Here is a 12,525-nt window from a genome sequence, read left to right as displayed (position 1 = left end):
TGCCCAAGCCCCCACGCACGGGGCTGCTCCTGCATCCCTGCAGCTGCAGGAGTCTCCTGTGCTGGAGAGACTCTCAGCCTCAGCCTTGGCTGACCGAGACACTGATTGTCCTCTTTTCTTATTTTTTTTTAATTATGCTGTTGTTAGGTTGCTCTTTATATGAACTCTCTGAACAGAGTGATCAATAAGGACCAATTAATTCCCCAAGCAAGCACAGACACACACATCATCTAATTAAAAAAAATATCATCCGTTCAGACAACGCACGGCTATCTTTGCTTGCTCTTTGTCTGAAAGTATGCAAATATTTATTTTGTGCATATCTGGCATTATCTGACAGTAGTTTTGCTTGCTTTTCCTGCAGAACCAGTTCTTTATTAGCTGTGCTGATGACAAAGTTGTCTGGAACAAGGTTGGCGATGCGATTGCTCAGAGGATTCTTAAAGCACACAGGTAACCTCTTCTTAACAACACAGTGGAAGCCTGCCGGATGCATTTCTGCAGTGTGGTTCAAAATAACATCGTAATGGACACCACACTACGATCGTTTTTCCAACACACAACCCGTGTGGGCAGGCATCGACTTGCTTTTGCAGTAGTGAGATTCTTCGGTGGTTTCTGTGCTACCGTGCTACCAGGAAGCTTTTGGGTTTTGCCTTACCCTGATGCACATACATGTGTTTTGAGCGATGTAACTTGTTTGAAAAGCAAGGCCTTCGTGCTCTGCAAAGGTCACACCTTGCTGCAGAGCAAACCGGCCGTGGATTGCGTGGTAGGGCAAGTTAGTGGGTGAGGAGGTTGAACAGGGACGTGTGGGATGTGCCACTTCTTTAAGTTATCTGTAGAGAGGATTGCTTTTAAACTGGGGAAGCAAACACATGTCGAGGGTTTTACTGCAGGGTTCAGCTGTTGTTGGAACCACTTTTTCTGGTAAGTGCTGGAGGATATTTACAACCTGCAGCCACTGCAAGGGGACTGCAGCTTGTGCCTGGATGGACCAAACCCAGCCGCGTGTTAGGCACTCCTGGTGCATGAGAATGCCTAACCCTGTGCTGAATGAATACCACAGATAGCAGCTTGTCTTCGCTTTGATCCTGGGCAGCCTTGCTTAAGGTTGCTCTTCTGGAGCCTCTTTAAGATATGTTTATGCTGTAGTCTAAAACTGTGTCCTGGTCTTGCTGGGCTGATGCACAAAAAGCTCCCTAAACTCCTTTCTTTTCCCTCTCACGTGCTGCTGTGCCGTGCAATGAGCATTTTTTCCATGTGGTAGCTGTGCAGAGCTCTGTGGGGCCTGCTTTCTCGGAGCTGCTCTCTGGAGTCTCAGAGATTGTGCTCTTTGGTGCTTGTGCTTGGAAATTTCCACCTGGGTAAAAGATGTTTAATGCTGCAGTAAGTTTTTTTTAGTCAAGCTTATACTTTTCTTCCTCTTCTAGACTAAATATTTTGTAATGATGCAATTAATAACGTTCTTTTCTGGGCTTCCTCTTTTTTTTTTTTAATGGGTGGATCTTTAATTTCTCTAACAAACCCCGGGCTTAGACAGATGAGCAGCTTTGTGGGGAAGGCTTTTGTCACCATGCAGACAGCCGTGGTCCCACAGCCGTTTGTGTGGGGAAAGCTGCCTTGCCTGGGCCCAGGAGCACTGCCGAACGAAGCCCTGCTTGTGGGACACCCAGCTGCGGGGAAGTGCTGGGGAAATGCAATAAAATTCCCCTCGTGTTGTTGGGCCGGAGGCCTGGAGGCTGCGTGAGCACCCGGCGGGCCCTGCTCGCCACCTGGCGGCCTCCATGGGGCCTCTGTGGGTGCAGCCCCTCTGCCAGCACCCACCGGCACCCCTCTGGTGTTCCTGACACCTGACGGTGTTTCTGGCACCTAAACACCAGCATGGAGCGGGCACCTTGGGTCGGGTGTTGGCTTCCTGCTCCCTTACAGCTTCTCCAGTGGCCTCGGACAGAAACAGAAACAGTCAACACAGAGCAAGTGAGACCGGGCGGTACCAGTTGCTGGCTAATATTTTCCCCAACCTGTCCCTTCAGGGAAAACAAGCGCTTCCGAGTGTACGTGGTGATCCCGCTGCTGCCTGGCTTTGAAGGCGACATCTCGACGGGAGGGGGCAACGCGCTGCAGGCCATCATGCACTTCAACTACAGGTACACACGCTGCTGGGCACACTGGGGACACCCCTGGCCCTTCCCCGTGATGCGGACAGCACATTGCTTGTCCCAGCATCGCAGGCTGCCCTCTACCCCTACACAAAACCCCAATTCCTGACCCATTAGCTGCTCAGGCTGTAGCAGCCCTGCTTCAGAAGGCAGCAATGCTTCCCAGTTTCTATGCTGATGGTACCAACTCCTTTAGGAAGCCAGCAGTCCTTGCTACGTTACCATTTGTGTGGAAGGAGTGTGCGCTCTGTGAGCACCATGTTTTTTCTGCTTGCATGGGGTATTTTAAAAGCATCTGTGTTTGCAATTTACCTCCCTGGGTTCTGCTTCAGCATATGCCGCTGCCTCGAGGCACAGTGGCGTTCACGGCTGCCTACCTTCTTTCCAGGACCATGTGCCGAGGAGAAAACTCGATCCTGGGCCAGCTGAAAGCAGAGGGTAAGAGCTGTGTTCCTCTCTGGTGTGCTCACAGGCTGCTGCTGTTGGATAGAGGCATCCAGAGCCTGTAGCTGAGATCCTGTTGCAGAATTGGGTAACCTGCAGCAGCCAGGAGCGCTGCAACCCCAAGTGATGGGGAGAGGCACACTGAAAGCCTCGCTGCCTCCTGCAAAACATAAATGGGGCAGCGAGGCCCTAGCTGCAGCTCCTGGCCGGGCACAGCTTGTTGTTTGTCCTGGTGCACGCTGGTGTAGCCGAGGGGTCAGGTTTGGGTTGAGGCATCATGCCGGTGGGCAGCACTGCACATGATGGGCTGGCGAGCGACCTCAGCCTCTGCAGCACCCCAGCGCAGAGGTTTCTGAGGTCGTGTGAGCCTTGGCTGGCTTACAGACCTTGGATTTGGATGCAGCCCCGAGCCGGAGGAGGGAATGACCCCAGGGAGGAGCACGGCGCAGTTGCAGCTGCTCAGGATGCTGTTAGTTGGAAAACGGCCCGAGCTGGGCCACACTGCTGGGAGCAGCGAGCCCGCAGCTGTACCCTGCCCCAGCACATCCCGGCCTGGTTTTGCTGAGGACAGAGCGGCCTGATGGCTGCTCTGCTTTCTGGCTGCTTCCTCCCCATGTGGGCACCCTCCTGGATGTGCTCTGCTGGGAAGCAGCACCGTGAAAAATGGGGATCGCAAATGCAAGAGGCATCCATAATGCTCATTAGCTGTGGTGCTCTGTGTAAATCCGCACTGCAGACAATTACACCAGGACATGTTTTCCATACTGTGCGTGGGCAAAACACCTGCTTAGAACCTCCTTCCTGCAGACCCTGCAGAAAACCAGTCGCAGAGTCCAGTTATTGGAAGGTGCTCGTATCAACTGGGAGAACTTGCACGGTGCACGAGGGAGACTTGGGTTACTTCTCACCGAAGGGGTGTATCGGAACGGGCAGCAGATCAGAGAGCCCACAGGTGTTTTTGAAAGTCTGTTTTTAAACAAACATACCTCCAATACCTACTTATGTGCTTTTGTAAAACAAGTTGCTAAAAGGACTATGCCCTGTTCAAACAGGGCTTTACACCACGAGGATGTTTTTCTGCTCTCCTTCCCCCCCTCACATCCCGTTGGTGTTGTTCTCTCTCGTTCTCAGTTGGAGATAAGTGGATCAACTACATTTCATTCTGTGGACTCCGAACACACGCAGAGTTGGAAGGAAAACTGGTCACCGAGCTCATCTACGTTCACAGCAAGCTGCTTATTGCTGATGACAACACGGTCATCATCGGTGAGCGGGGCGCTTGCGGGAGGGCCTTGCACCGCTCTGTCCTCCGGGGTTTTTCCCTTAGCCACGTGCCCGGCGTGGGCTGCGATGCCGTGTGCTTTCCTGTGTTGTGAGTTCTTCCTTGTGAAACATCTAACTGTTAAAAAACAAACTCATAAATTCATCAGGAGGGTGGTAGGTAGGAGGGAGAAAAGGATTTGGAAAGCTGTCGTTTAATTTGTTTTTCTAGACTGGCTTTACATCCCCGCGCAGCAGTTCAGAGAATCCCAGCGCAGGGAATATTGTCCATCTGTCTTGTATCAAACCCTGCTCTAGCAGGAGGACTTGTGAGACTTGTCATCTGTTCCTTAAAGAACAGAATGTGCCGTGAAATTTGGACGGTTTGGACAACATGTGTCATTTATCAGCTCCGTTTCCTAAGAATGGGGAAATAGGTTCTAGCAAGTACTAGCTATTGCTTCGTGGCTCTGTTACCAGATTTAGTATGAGACCATGAAGCAAAGACAGGAGACCTTGGGCTCCGAATTGCACATTGCAGTAGAAGAGCAGAATTTGAGTCTGTTTCTTTAACAGAACCCCTTCTGATCTGTTATCTCGGCAACCAGAACTTTGCCAGAGAACAATCCCACAGCAGATTTTGCAAGAATTGAAATACTCCCCTCATTCAAAGCAGCAGCTCAGCCCTTGTCTCAGATGCCCCGTGGTGAGGTTTGCTCCTCTGTTACCCTCCCAGGGGTCAGCTCACACCTCTGGTACGCCCAGCATCCTGCGGGTGGGTTTGTTACTGGAGCAGGAGCAATGCTGCTGTCAGTGTGATGGCCCAGGGGCCTGAGACAGCTCCAGCTCCTTTCTTCTCTTCTCCAGGCCTGAGGGCTGAACTTTTTGCCGCACGTATATCCGTGCCATCTGGTGAGGTGATGGGGAGCCAGTGCGACCACATTTCCACCTAAAAAAGAGATGGAGGTGCATGGAAAGAAAGCTGAGGAGAGGCTGTTGGGAGGTTAGAGCACTGAGGGAGCTTGGCTGGCGTTTCTTCTGGCAGTGTTAACTCCCCGTGAGAATACTCAGTCACAGGGAAGGCCAAATGGCTGACTGGTGTCTGGGGGTCTCTTGCGGAGTTCAAGGCCGTGTCCGGACATTTTTGTTGTTCGGTCATTTCCGTGGGTGACTGACCTGCTGGCTCCTGCCTAGAGAGGCAGAGGGGCTTCCAGGCCCCCGACTGCCGGTGCTTTACTGCCTTGTCAGTGAGTAAGCTCTCAAATCCCCCCAAATTCCTGCCTTCCAAATGCAAATAGGAAACTTCCCCTCCTTACATCACGAAAGACCAGGGGATTTACGCAGAGAGCCCGTTGTGCATCAGTGAACTTGTCATCCAAACCCAGGCCTTTGTAAGCTGTGATATCCTTCAGCAAAAGTATTTGGGAAGTTACAGAGAAATTCAGCTTTTGAAAATGTTGGCTTTGTCTTGGCTGTGATTTAACCTTCTTCCAAGCCTGAAGCCTGCAAAAATGTGGTCTTGCCTTTCCCCACGTCCTGTTCCAGCAAGGAAGCCCTCGGGTCGGGGTGAGCTCTGCCATCCCTTACTGCCAGAGCTCCTGCCCTGTGCAGCGAGATGCTTGTGAAGCAGTTGTGTTGATTTTCTCTCCTCTCAAAAATCAGTGGAATTAACTCAGAATTAACTCAGTCCAGCCCTCCACCTTTGCCTGGCACAGGAGGGGCTGTAACCTTGGTGCTGTCCTTGTGCTTTATTGCTTACATTAGAAGTGCTGGGATGGGAAAGCAGCTAAATTAGGCAATATTTAATGAAGTCACAGCCATGCCCCCATGGAGACGAAGGGTGCGGGTGCTGGGGGGCAGTGGGGAGCATGGAGGAGGGTCTCACGTGGCACTGAGGCATCACCATCGGTTGTTCCCCACCCCCAGGCTCTGCCAACATCAACGACCGCAGCATGCTGGGCAAGCGGGACAGCGAGATGGCCATCATCGTGCAGGACACCGAGACCGTGCCCTCGGTGATGGACGGGGAGCAGTACAGCGCCGGGAAGTTCGCCCAGTCCCTGCGCCTGCGCTGCTTCAGGTGGGGCACGAGCACCAGGCAGGGCGTGCTCAGGCTCACGCCTGGCCGAAGCCTTTAAAGCCAAGGGAGCTGCTGCTGCCTCTGCTGCAGCATCGCCAGGCTGGGATCTAGCCTGGGGTTCTGCTGCTGTGTTCTGGAGTTGGGCTTTCTCCTGCCGTTCTGTCCTTGGCTCGGCAGTTTGACTTACACATCGTTTTGCTCAGGGATTTCTCTGGGAGAGCTCATAAACAAGACAGTGATGTTTTGCCTCCAGATCCTGTTTTCACACTGCCTCAGTTTTGGGTGGTGGCGTCTCTTCCTAATGGAAGTTTGTTCGCTCAGAGCAACCATCTGGCTGACAACACGGCCGGTTTTTCATTAAGACCTTTTCCTCCTCCCCCCCTTCCCCTGTTTCCCATCTGGACAGTTACTGCACAGAAAGAAAGGAGAAAAATCAGGCAGCGTTAAGGCTGAGAGGCCGTGGCAGCAGGAAGGTGTGCCAGGAGCACGCAGGGCTGCCTTTTGGCAAGTCCCGAGGATGCTTTTCCTTTCTGGGCATGTCTCAAGACAGGGAGTGCCCGGAGCTTTGCCTTGGGCAGGCATCAGTCCCTCCCTCTTCTCTTCTCAGGGTTGTCCTCGGCGGCTCTGATCAAAATCCAGACCACCAGGATCCCGTCTGTGAGCGATTCTTCAAGGAGGTGTGGATCTCCACGGCAGCTCGCAACGCCACCATCTTCGATAAGGTGACACCTTGTCCCCTCGCGGCCGGGAGGGCCAGGGCAGCAGGTCCAGGTCCTGGGGTCGGTCAAATGAACAAGCAGGGTCGGTGAAATGCTGTAGCTGGGAACAAGAAACCGGACTGTGTGCATCCTTGCATCATCCGGCTGTACTTCCTTACTTCTAGCTGGCAAGAGCGTAACTGGAGGAAAACCAAATTTTACTTCTGGTTTTTAATGACCTTTTGCAGTGATCAGAGAAAGCCCTGGGCTTTCCTCTCTGCGTGCTCCAACCATGCCACAGATGGCAGCCGTACCACCGAGGCACCTCGTCCCTCCTCGCTCTCCAGGCTGTTAATTTAGTTGCTTTCTTCTGGGGAAATACTTGTTGGATGTTTTGGTCTCTTTTGGAAAGTCCACACCGCAGTGTGCCCTGCACTGACCTGTCCCTTATTTCTGTTTCGCTCAGGTGTTTCGATGCCTGCCCAGTGACCAGGTGAATAATTTAGCCCAGCTGCGTGACTTCATCAACAAACCCAAACTGGCGACTGATGATCCTGCAAAAGCAACAGAAGAATTGAAGAAGATCCGTGGGTTTCTGGTGCAATTCCCCTTCCGCTTCCTGGAGGAGGAGTACCTGCTGCCCTCCGTCGGAACAAAGGAGTCCATGGTACCCATGGAGGTGTGGACTTAAGAAGATGCAGACTGCTTTGCGTTTTTGAGTCTGGGTCTTTAGAGACAAGTTGATGAACAATACGTGATTTCTGAAAGCTGTTCATTGCGAAGGGCGGCAAAAAAGATCTCCACCAAGCTCTGTGCCTTTCTGAAGGATTTTGGTGGAGGAACTGCAAGCAAATCAACACTAGCAAAGGAGAGGAGAGAAAAGACTTGGAAATTATGGAGAGAGAAAAAAAAAAAAAAAGAAGTTTCTTGTCTGCAGGAGTTACTTCTAAGACACGTTCTGAGCACCTTAAGGATGCAGGCCACTTCCTGGGATAGGAACCCCATCCCAACTGCTGTTGTTACCACTGCCAGCTGTGTGCTGTGGTTGTGTACGTCCCGTGATCGTGCTGTGGCTGCGCAGGAGTCGTGGGCTGCATCTGCTTCCTCGGGCTTTCAGGTACCCGTGCATGGGCTCACCGGAGCCCCACACCTCGCCTCGTGCGCTGCCAGAGCCCTGGTGCAGCTCTCCACCAAGTGCTGCTGGTGCTGCCGTGGGCTGTCCGACCATCTCAGCTTGCCAAGCGTAGACATTTCACGTCTTAGATGGAAACTCACGAGCAATCTTTTATCAGAATCGGTATTTTGGTCTCTCCTCCTCTCTAGGTGGGGAGGAAATACTGGTTTTAGCACCGCTAGAGCAATCAGCATGTCTTACACGTCGCATGGCACCGTGTGCGCCTTGGCAAAGGGCAGCCTCGGTGGAGCGAGCTGAAGGTGCTGGGAGTCAGTGGCATTTTCTGGCCTTTACAGAAAGGCAGCACGTCGGTGTGTTTAAACTGTGCCTGAAGGCTTTCTTCAAGAGGGAACTGAGTTTGAAAGTAAAGTCGTAGATCTCTGGAGCTGAAGGAGGACGAGGCGCTGAGTGTGGTAGGGAACAGACTCAGAAGCCAGCATGGGCCATGCTGAGCTCTGTGCTCTGGGCCCTTTCCTCATGCATTTGTTTGCCATTCCACAGGTAGGCTTTTCTTTCCATTCCTTTCCCTCCCCATTCACAAGGAGGGAAAGGCCACGGAGCTAGAGGTGAAGCCTCAGGCCAGCTGTGCTCACCCTGAGCTGACACATCACTTCTAGACTGGTGAACGCAAGGGGAAGGGAGCATTTGGCAAAACCTCATCTCTGATCTACTTCATTATTACCCCAGCCACGATCTTGAGCCCAGTCGTGCAGGATGTCTTCTCAATACAGGTGGAACTCGGTTTCCAAGCTTTTTTGCACCTCACAGTGTAGCAAAGCAGCAATTTCGTTAGGCATCCCCGGGCAAAACACTACAGTCTTGGGCCAGGACGTGGCTTGGTGGGTGCCACCCTGGGCCTTTGCGTTGTCCTCGCTCCCACAGTGAGCTCTGCCTCCCAGTTTCATGTTCAGTACTGGGAGAGGTGCTCCCCAGTGGCACCACGTCAAACACTACGAGAGCAGGCTGCTAGAAATGCCTAACGGGAGCCTGACCTGCAGAAGTGGGAGCTGAGCTCCTCTGCTGTGTGTGCAGCCAAGGACTGCCTTCGCTAGCGGGGCTCGGGTGAGGTCTGACCTGTGTTCCTCTGGGTGCCCAGCCCTCCTTAGCCAAAAGCCCAGCTGATCTGCCATTTAGTTCAGTTCATAATCAACTTTCTTTTTTTCTATTTTGATTCTGCCACCAGTCTCTCACCTGTTTTTAACTGGAGAAGAATCACACTGGTCATCCAGCTGTCCTCAAAACGTAGCTGGCACCACATTTTAGCTGATTGTCTTTTCTATCTTCAGAAACCTAAATAGGCACCAAGTAATTCTGCATGCTGCATCGCCTGCGTAAGCAACAAACAGCCGTGTTCCTCCAGGCAGCCCAAGTTTTAGCCACTTCCTCCAGTTCCCACTTTTTTATGCTTGTGTTTTGTAGATGCAATTGCGAATGATTCCTTTCTGTTTGGTGAATCTGTGGCCTGGTTAGCCTGTTGGGAGTGCATGGGCAGCAGTTTGTGTGATAATCTTTGATCCGAGGGACTGATGCTTTTGGCCGGCATGCTGCTAGCTGATAAGTACATTCCCTTGATTTTTTTTTCCCTTAAAAAAAATCAACCTGGGGTTGCCCCCTGCAGAGCCAGAGCAATATGCCATGCCTGGACCATTTGCAATCAGCGGAGATCAAAGGTGTCTTGTTATTTCACATCAGCGCTTGTTCAGAGCTTTTATCTCTTGATGTGTTTTTAACTGGTTTAGTTTGAACAAAGCTGCTAACTTCAAACAATTATAGCCTGTCAGAAGCATTGTAAGTCACACAGGTCTGTAGTCATAGTTGAAAAGGAAGCATTCAACCCCCCCACCCGTACACGTGAACCTTGCAGTATGAGGCTCCTGTCAGCTTCTAAGTGCTCTTATTGTCCCCGTCCCCATATTAGCAAAGTCCCTTATAATTGTTAAATTATACTTAGATTGTCTTTTAAGGTGGCAGCAAGCTACTGGGGCTTTGTCGCTCCGGTGGTGTTACCAGAGTGCAGCTCCACGTGCCCTGGGCAGCTGATGGCACTGCGGCGATGTCCAGTGGATGCTCGGCTCCGTGCCCTCGTGCTCAGAGCTGGCAGCGCCCCATCTGTCCTCTGCAGCCCTCCTCGGAGAGCCAGAAGAGCTCTGTTTCTTATATTAAGAAGCCCGTGAGTTTTAACACCTTGAGAGAGTTGATTTCTGCAGCTGAACAATCACTACTTGTCAGTCCTTAATGCCAGAGGGGTTTTGTTTCTCATACCTTCCGACTGCAGAGGGTGGCTCGCAGCCACACAGTACTGTAAGGAGTGACGTGGGTTCAAGCACTAGCAAGCCTGGAAACACGACATGTTTCTTGTGGCGTTTGTTCCTTAGAACTGTACGAAATGAGAGATGTTTTCCCAGGCTTCGGCTTTATTTTGTAGTTGAACCTGAGTATAACACTTCTTTTTTTTTTTTAATTTATTCCTTAATATATACCACTTCAGAACTCACACTCGGTATCGTACCTTGGTTTTTAATGTTTTTAAATATTCTCATATTTTAAAATAGAGATGCTGTTGTATAAATGTTGGACTGGATAAATGTTTCACTGTGGACTTGATGCATGGTTTAAAACTGAGGGATAAATGTCATCATATGTTAAGAATTTTACTAAAAATAATTTGTCAGACAACTCGAGTGCTTCAGCTCCTGGTCTCAGCCTCAGCGTGCTGCTGCTGGACATGCGTGGACATCTGTGGCCCGACCTTATTTGCAGCTGACTGATGTGCTAACAGAGTCCCCAAGCTAGCGAGTGCGTTTGTCAGCTCTTATCCCAAGCAGGTACGTTTTGGTGTGCCTGGTGGCATTACAGCAGGACATCACTGTTCTCAGTGGAAGTGCTCAGCGCAACCAGAAGACGAGCAGCCCAAGCCGGCCGGTGCTGCTCAGCCACCCAGCCTCCCACCCAGGGCAGCCACCACCGAGTTCACCCGACCTGATGTCGCCTTTGCTGGATTAAACCCCAAACACTCCGTTTTCAGTTCTTCTGATCAGGTTTCACCAAACAATTTTGCAATCCTGGTGCTGTCCGTGGAGGAGACCTCAGCGTGGGTTCTGCCTAGCTAACAATAAGTTCCGGTACCTTTGTTCCTTCCAAGGAAACAGCCACGCACAATCAAATGCTGACTTGTTTTGCTGTTATTTCAGTGTAGCAGTTGCACTGTGCACCCATAGCTAGGACACCCTGGGTTTGCAATCCGTGCACAGCAGCCGCATTTATGGACTGTGGAAAGCCGTCTGAACGGGCCTGCAGCTGAACGCCTCTGCCTTCTCCTCCTGCCCAAATCTGAGTCCGCCAGCTGCCGAGCTGCTGCTCTGCCTGCCCAGCACAAGGGACGCGGTCTGTGGGATGTGCTGGAGGCCGAGGCGAGGAGAGCAAGAGGCCTCCGAAGCAGGCAGATGGTCGAGGCTGGCATCTCTTGGGTGGCTGCAGGACTTGAATGCCCACACACGTTTTGGGGTGCTCGTGCTGCAAATCAGCTCAAGTCGGCAATCCCTGTTGCACAGCTGAGATCCTGCTGAAACCAGGAGCTTTGCAAAACTGGGGTTTAAACCAAGAGCATAACGCCGTGGTGGTGAATCAAGTTAAATGTGCAGAATTAAGGTAAATCCAAGTGGAACACACACTGAAACTGTGTATCAGACCACTGAATGCAACCATCCTCTTCGGGTTTCCTTTTTTTTCTTTTTCCTGCCTGCTTTCTTGTTGTATTTTCAAACCTTTGGGATTATTCTGGTTTTAGTCTCCAATTGTGTTTTCATAAAATGTCCTAGATGTAAATAATTAACTTACCTGACTTTTTCCTGACACTCGGGAAAAGAGAAAAACAGTGACAGAAGTCACAGTTCTGGGATTGTTGTTTATTTTCTAAATCGTGTCTCTAGCAAAACTAATCACCAAAATGAGAGCTTCCACTTCAGGTGTGAGTGCAGGTCTCCGTGCGTCTCTGCCTTCCAATGGTGCCGTTGTGAACACTGACTATCCCTTCTGTGAAGGCTGCTGGAATTGAGTTTTGTACCCTTGTTTCTGCTGATGATTGCTTTCCTTTCCACTTGGTTTGTATTTGGTAAATGAATGTGTATCAGCGGACTGAAAATACAACAGACCATCATGTGTCAAAGCACTCGGCTGCAGTCTCGTTCCTGCTTGTTTGGGGAATGCGGCCACATCTGGCTGGGGGGGCAGGTTCTGTCCTTGCCTGGCACTGGCAGTGCTGCCCCAGCTGGTGAGCAGCAAGAGCTGATGAGAAAAGGGCCCAGCATCCCCAGAAAAAATAAAATAAAATGAAATAAAATAAAGTAAAATAAAATAAAATAGGGCTGGGCAGAGTCATTGGGGTTTTTCCAGAAGAGAGAAATCGCTGAAGTAGAACAGCACAGAAATAAAATTGGACTTCTTGAAATAAGTAAATAAATAATCCTGTTTTAATAATCCAGAGGCATTATGAAAGGCCCAGACAGAAACAGTCCGTCTCCAAAATAGAATTAACTTGCCACTGTCCCTTTTAACTTTCAGTAAAGGAATTTCAACATTGAGAGAGGAAAAAGCAGATTACTGTTGACCTCCAGGGGGAAAAGAGATGAATAAAGCATCAGTGGCATTTCCAAGCTTTCCTGCAAACTGAAAACATGTTAACCTCACTGTTTCTTAGGTTTCTTCTCC

At 50.8% G+C, this 12,525-nt stretch overlaps 1 protein-coding gene across 5 annotated transcripts in view; it reads left to right on the top strand.

The window, feature by feature from the left end:
* PLD1 (phospholipase D1) overlaps positions 1-11,983 on the top strand; it is a 58,675-nt gene extending 46,692 nt beyond the window's left edge. For all 5 annotated transcript variants that reach the window (XM_068692977.1, XM_068692981.1, XM_068692979.1 and 2 more), the window contains 7 exons: positions 365-453; positions 2,037-2,150; positions 2,551-2,600; positions 3,738-3,872; positions 5,793-5,946; positions 6,554-6,668; positions 7,111-11,983. In XM_068692977.1, coding sequence (XP_068549078.1) covers positions 365-453; positions 2,037-2,150; positions 2,551-2,600; positions 3,738-3,872; positions 5,793-5,946; positions 6,554-6,668; positions 7,111-7,335 — 882 coding nt within the window. In that variant the 3' untranslated portion in view covers positions 7,336-11,983. The remainder of the gene's footprint in view (positions 1-364; positions 454-2,036; positions 2,151-2,550; positions 2,601-3,737; positions 3,873-5,792; positions 5,947-6,553; positions 6,669-7,110) is intronic.
* The last annotated feature ends 542 nt before the right edge of the window (positions 11,984-12,525 follow it).

The sequence above is a fragment of the Anas acuta genome, chromosome 9 (assembly GCF_963932015.1).
Source record: "Anas acuta chromosome 9, bAnaAcu1.1, whole genome shotgun sequence".
Lineage (NCBI taxonomy): Eukaryota > Metazoa > Chordata > Aves > Anseriformes > Anatidae > Anas > Anas acuta.
The sequence above is the reverse complement of the archived record's forward strand: the minus strand, read 5'-3'. Positions and strand labels throughout refer to the sequence as shown.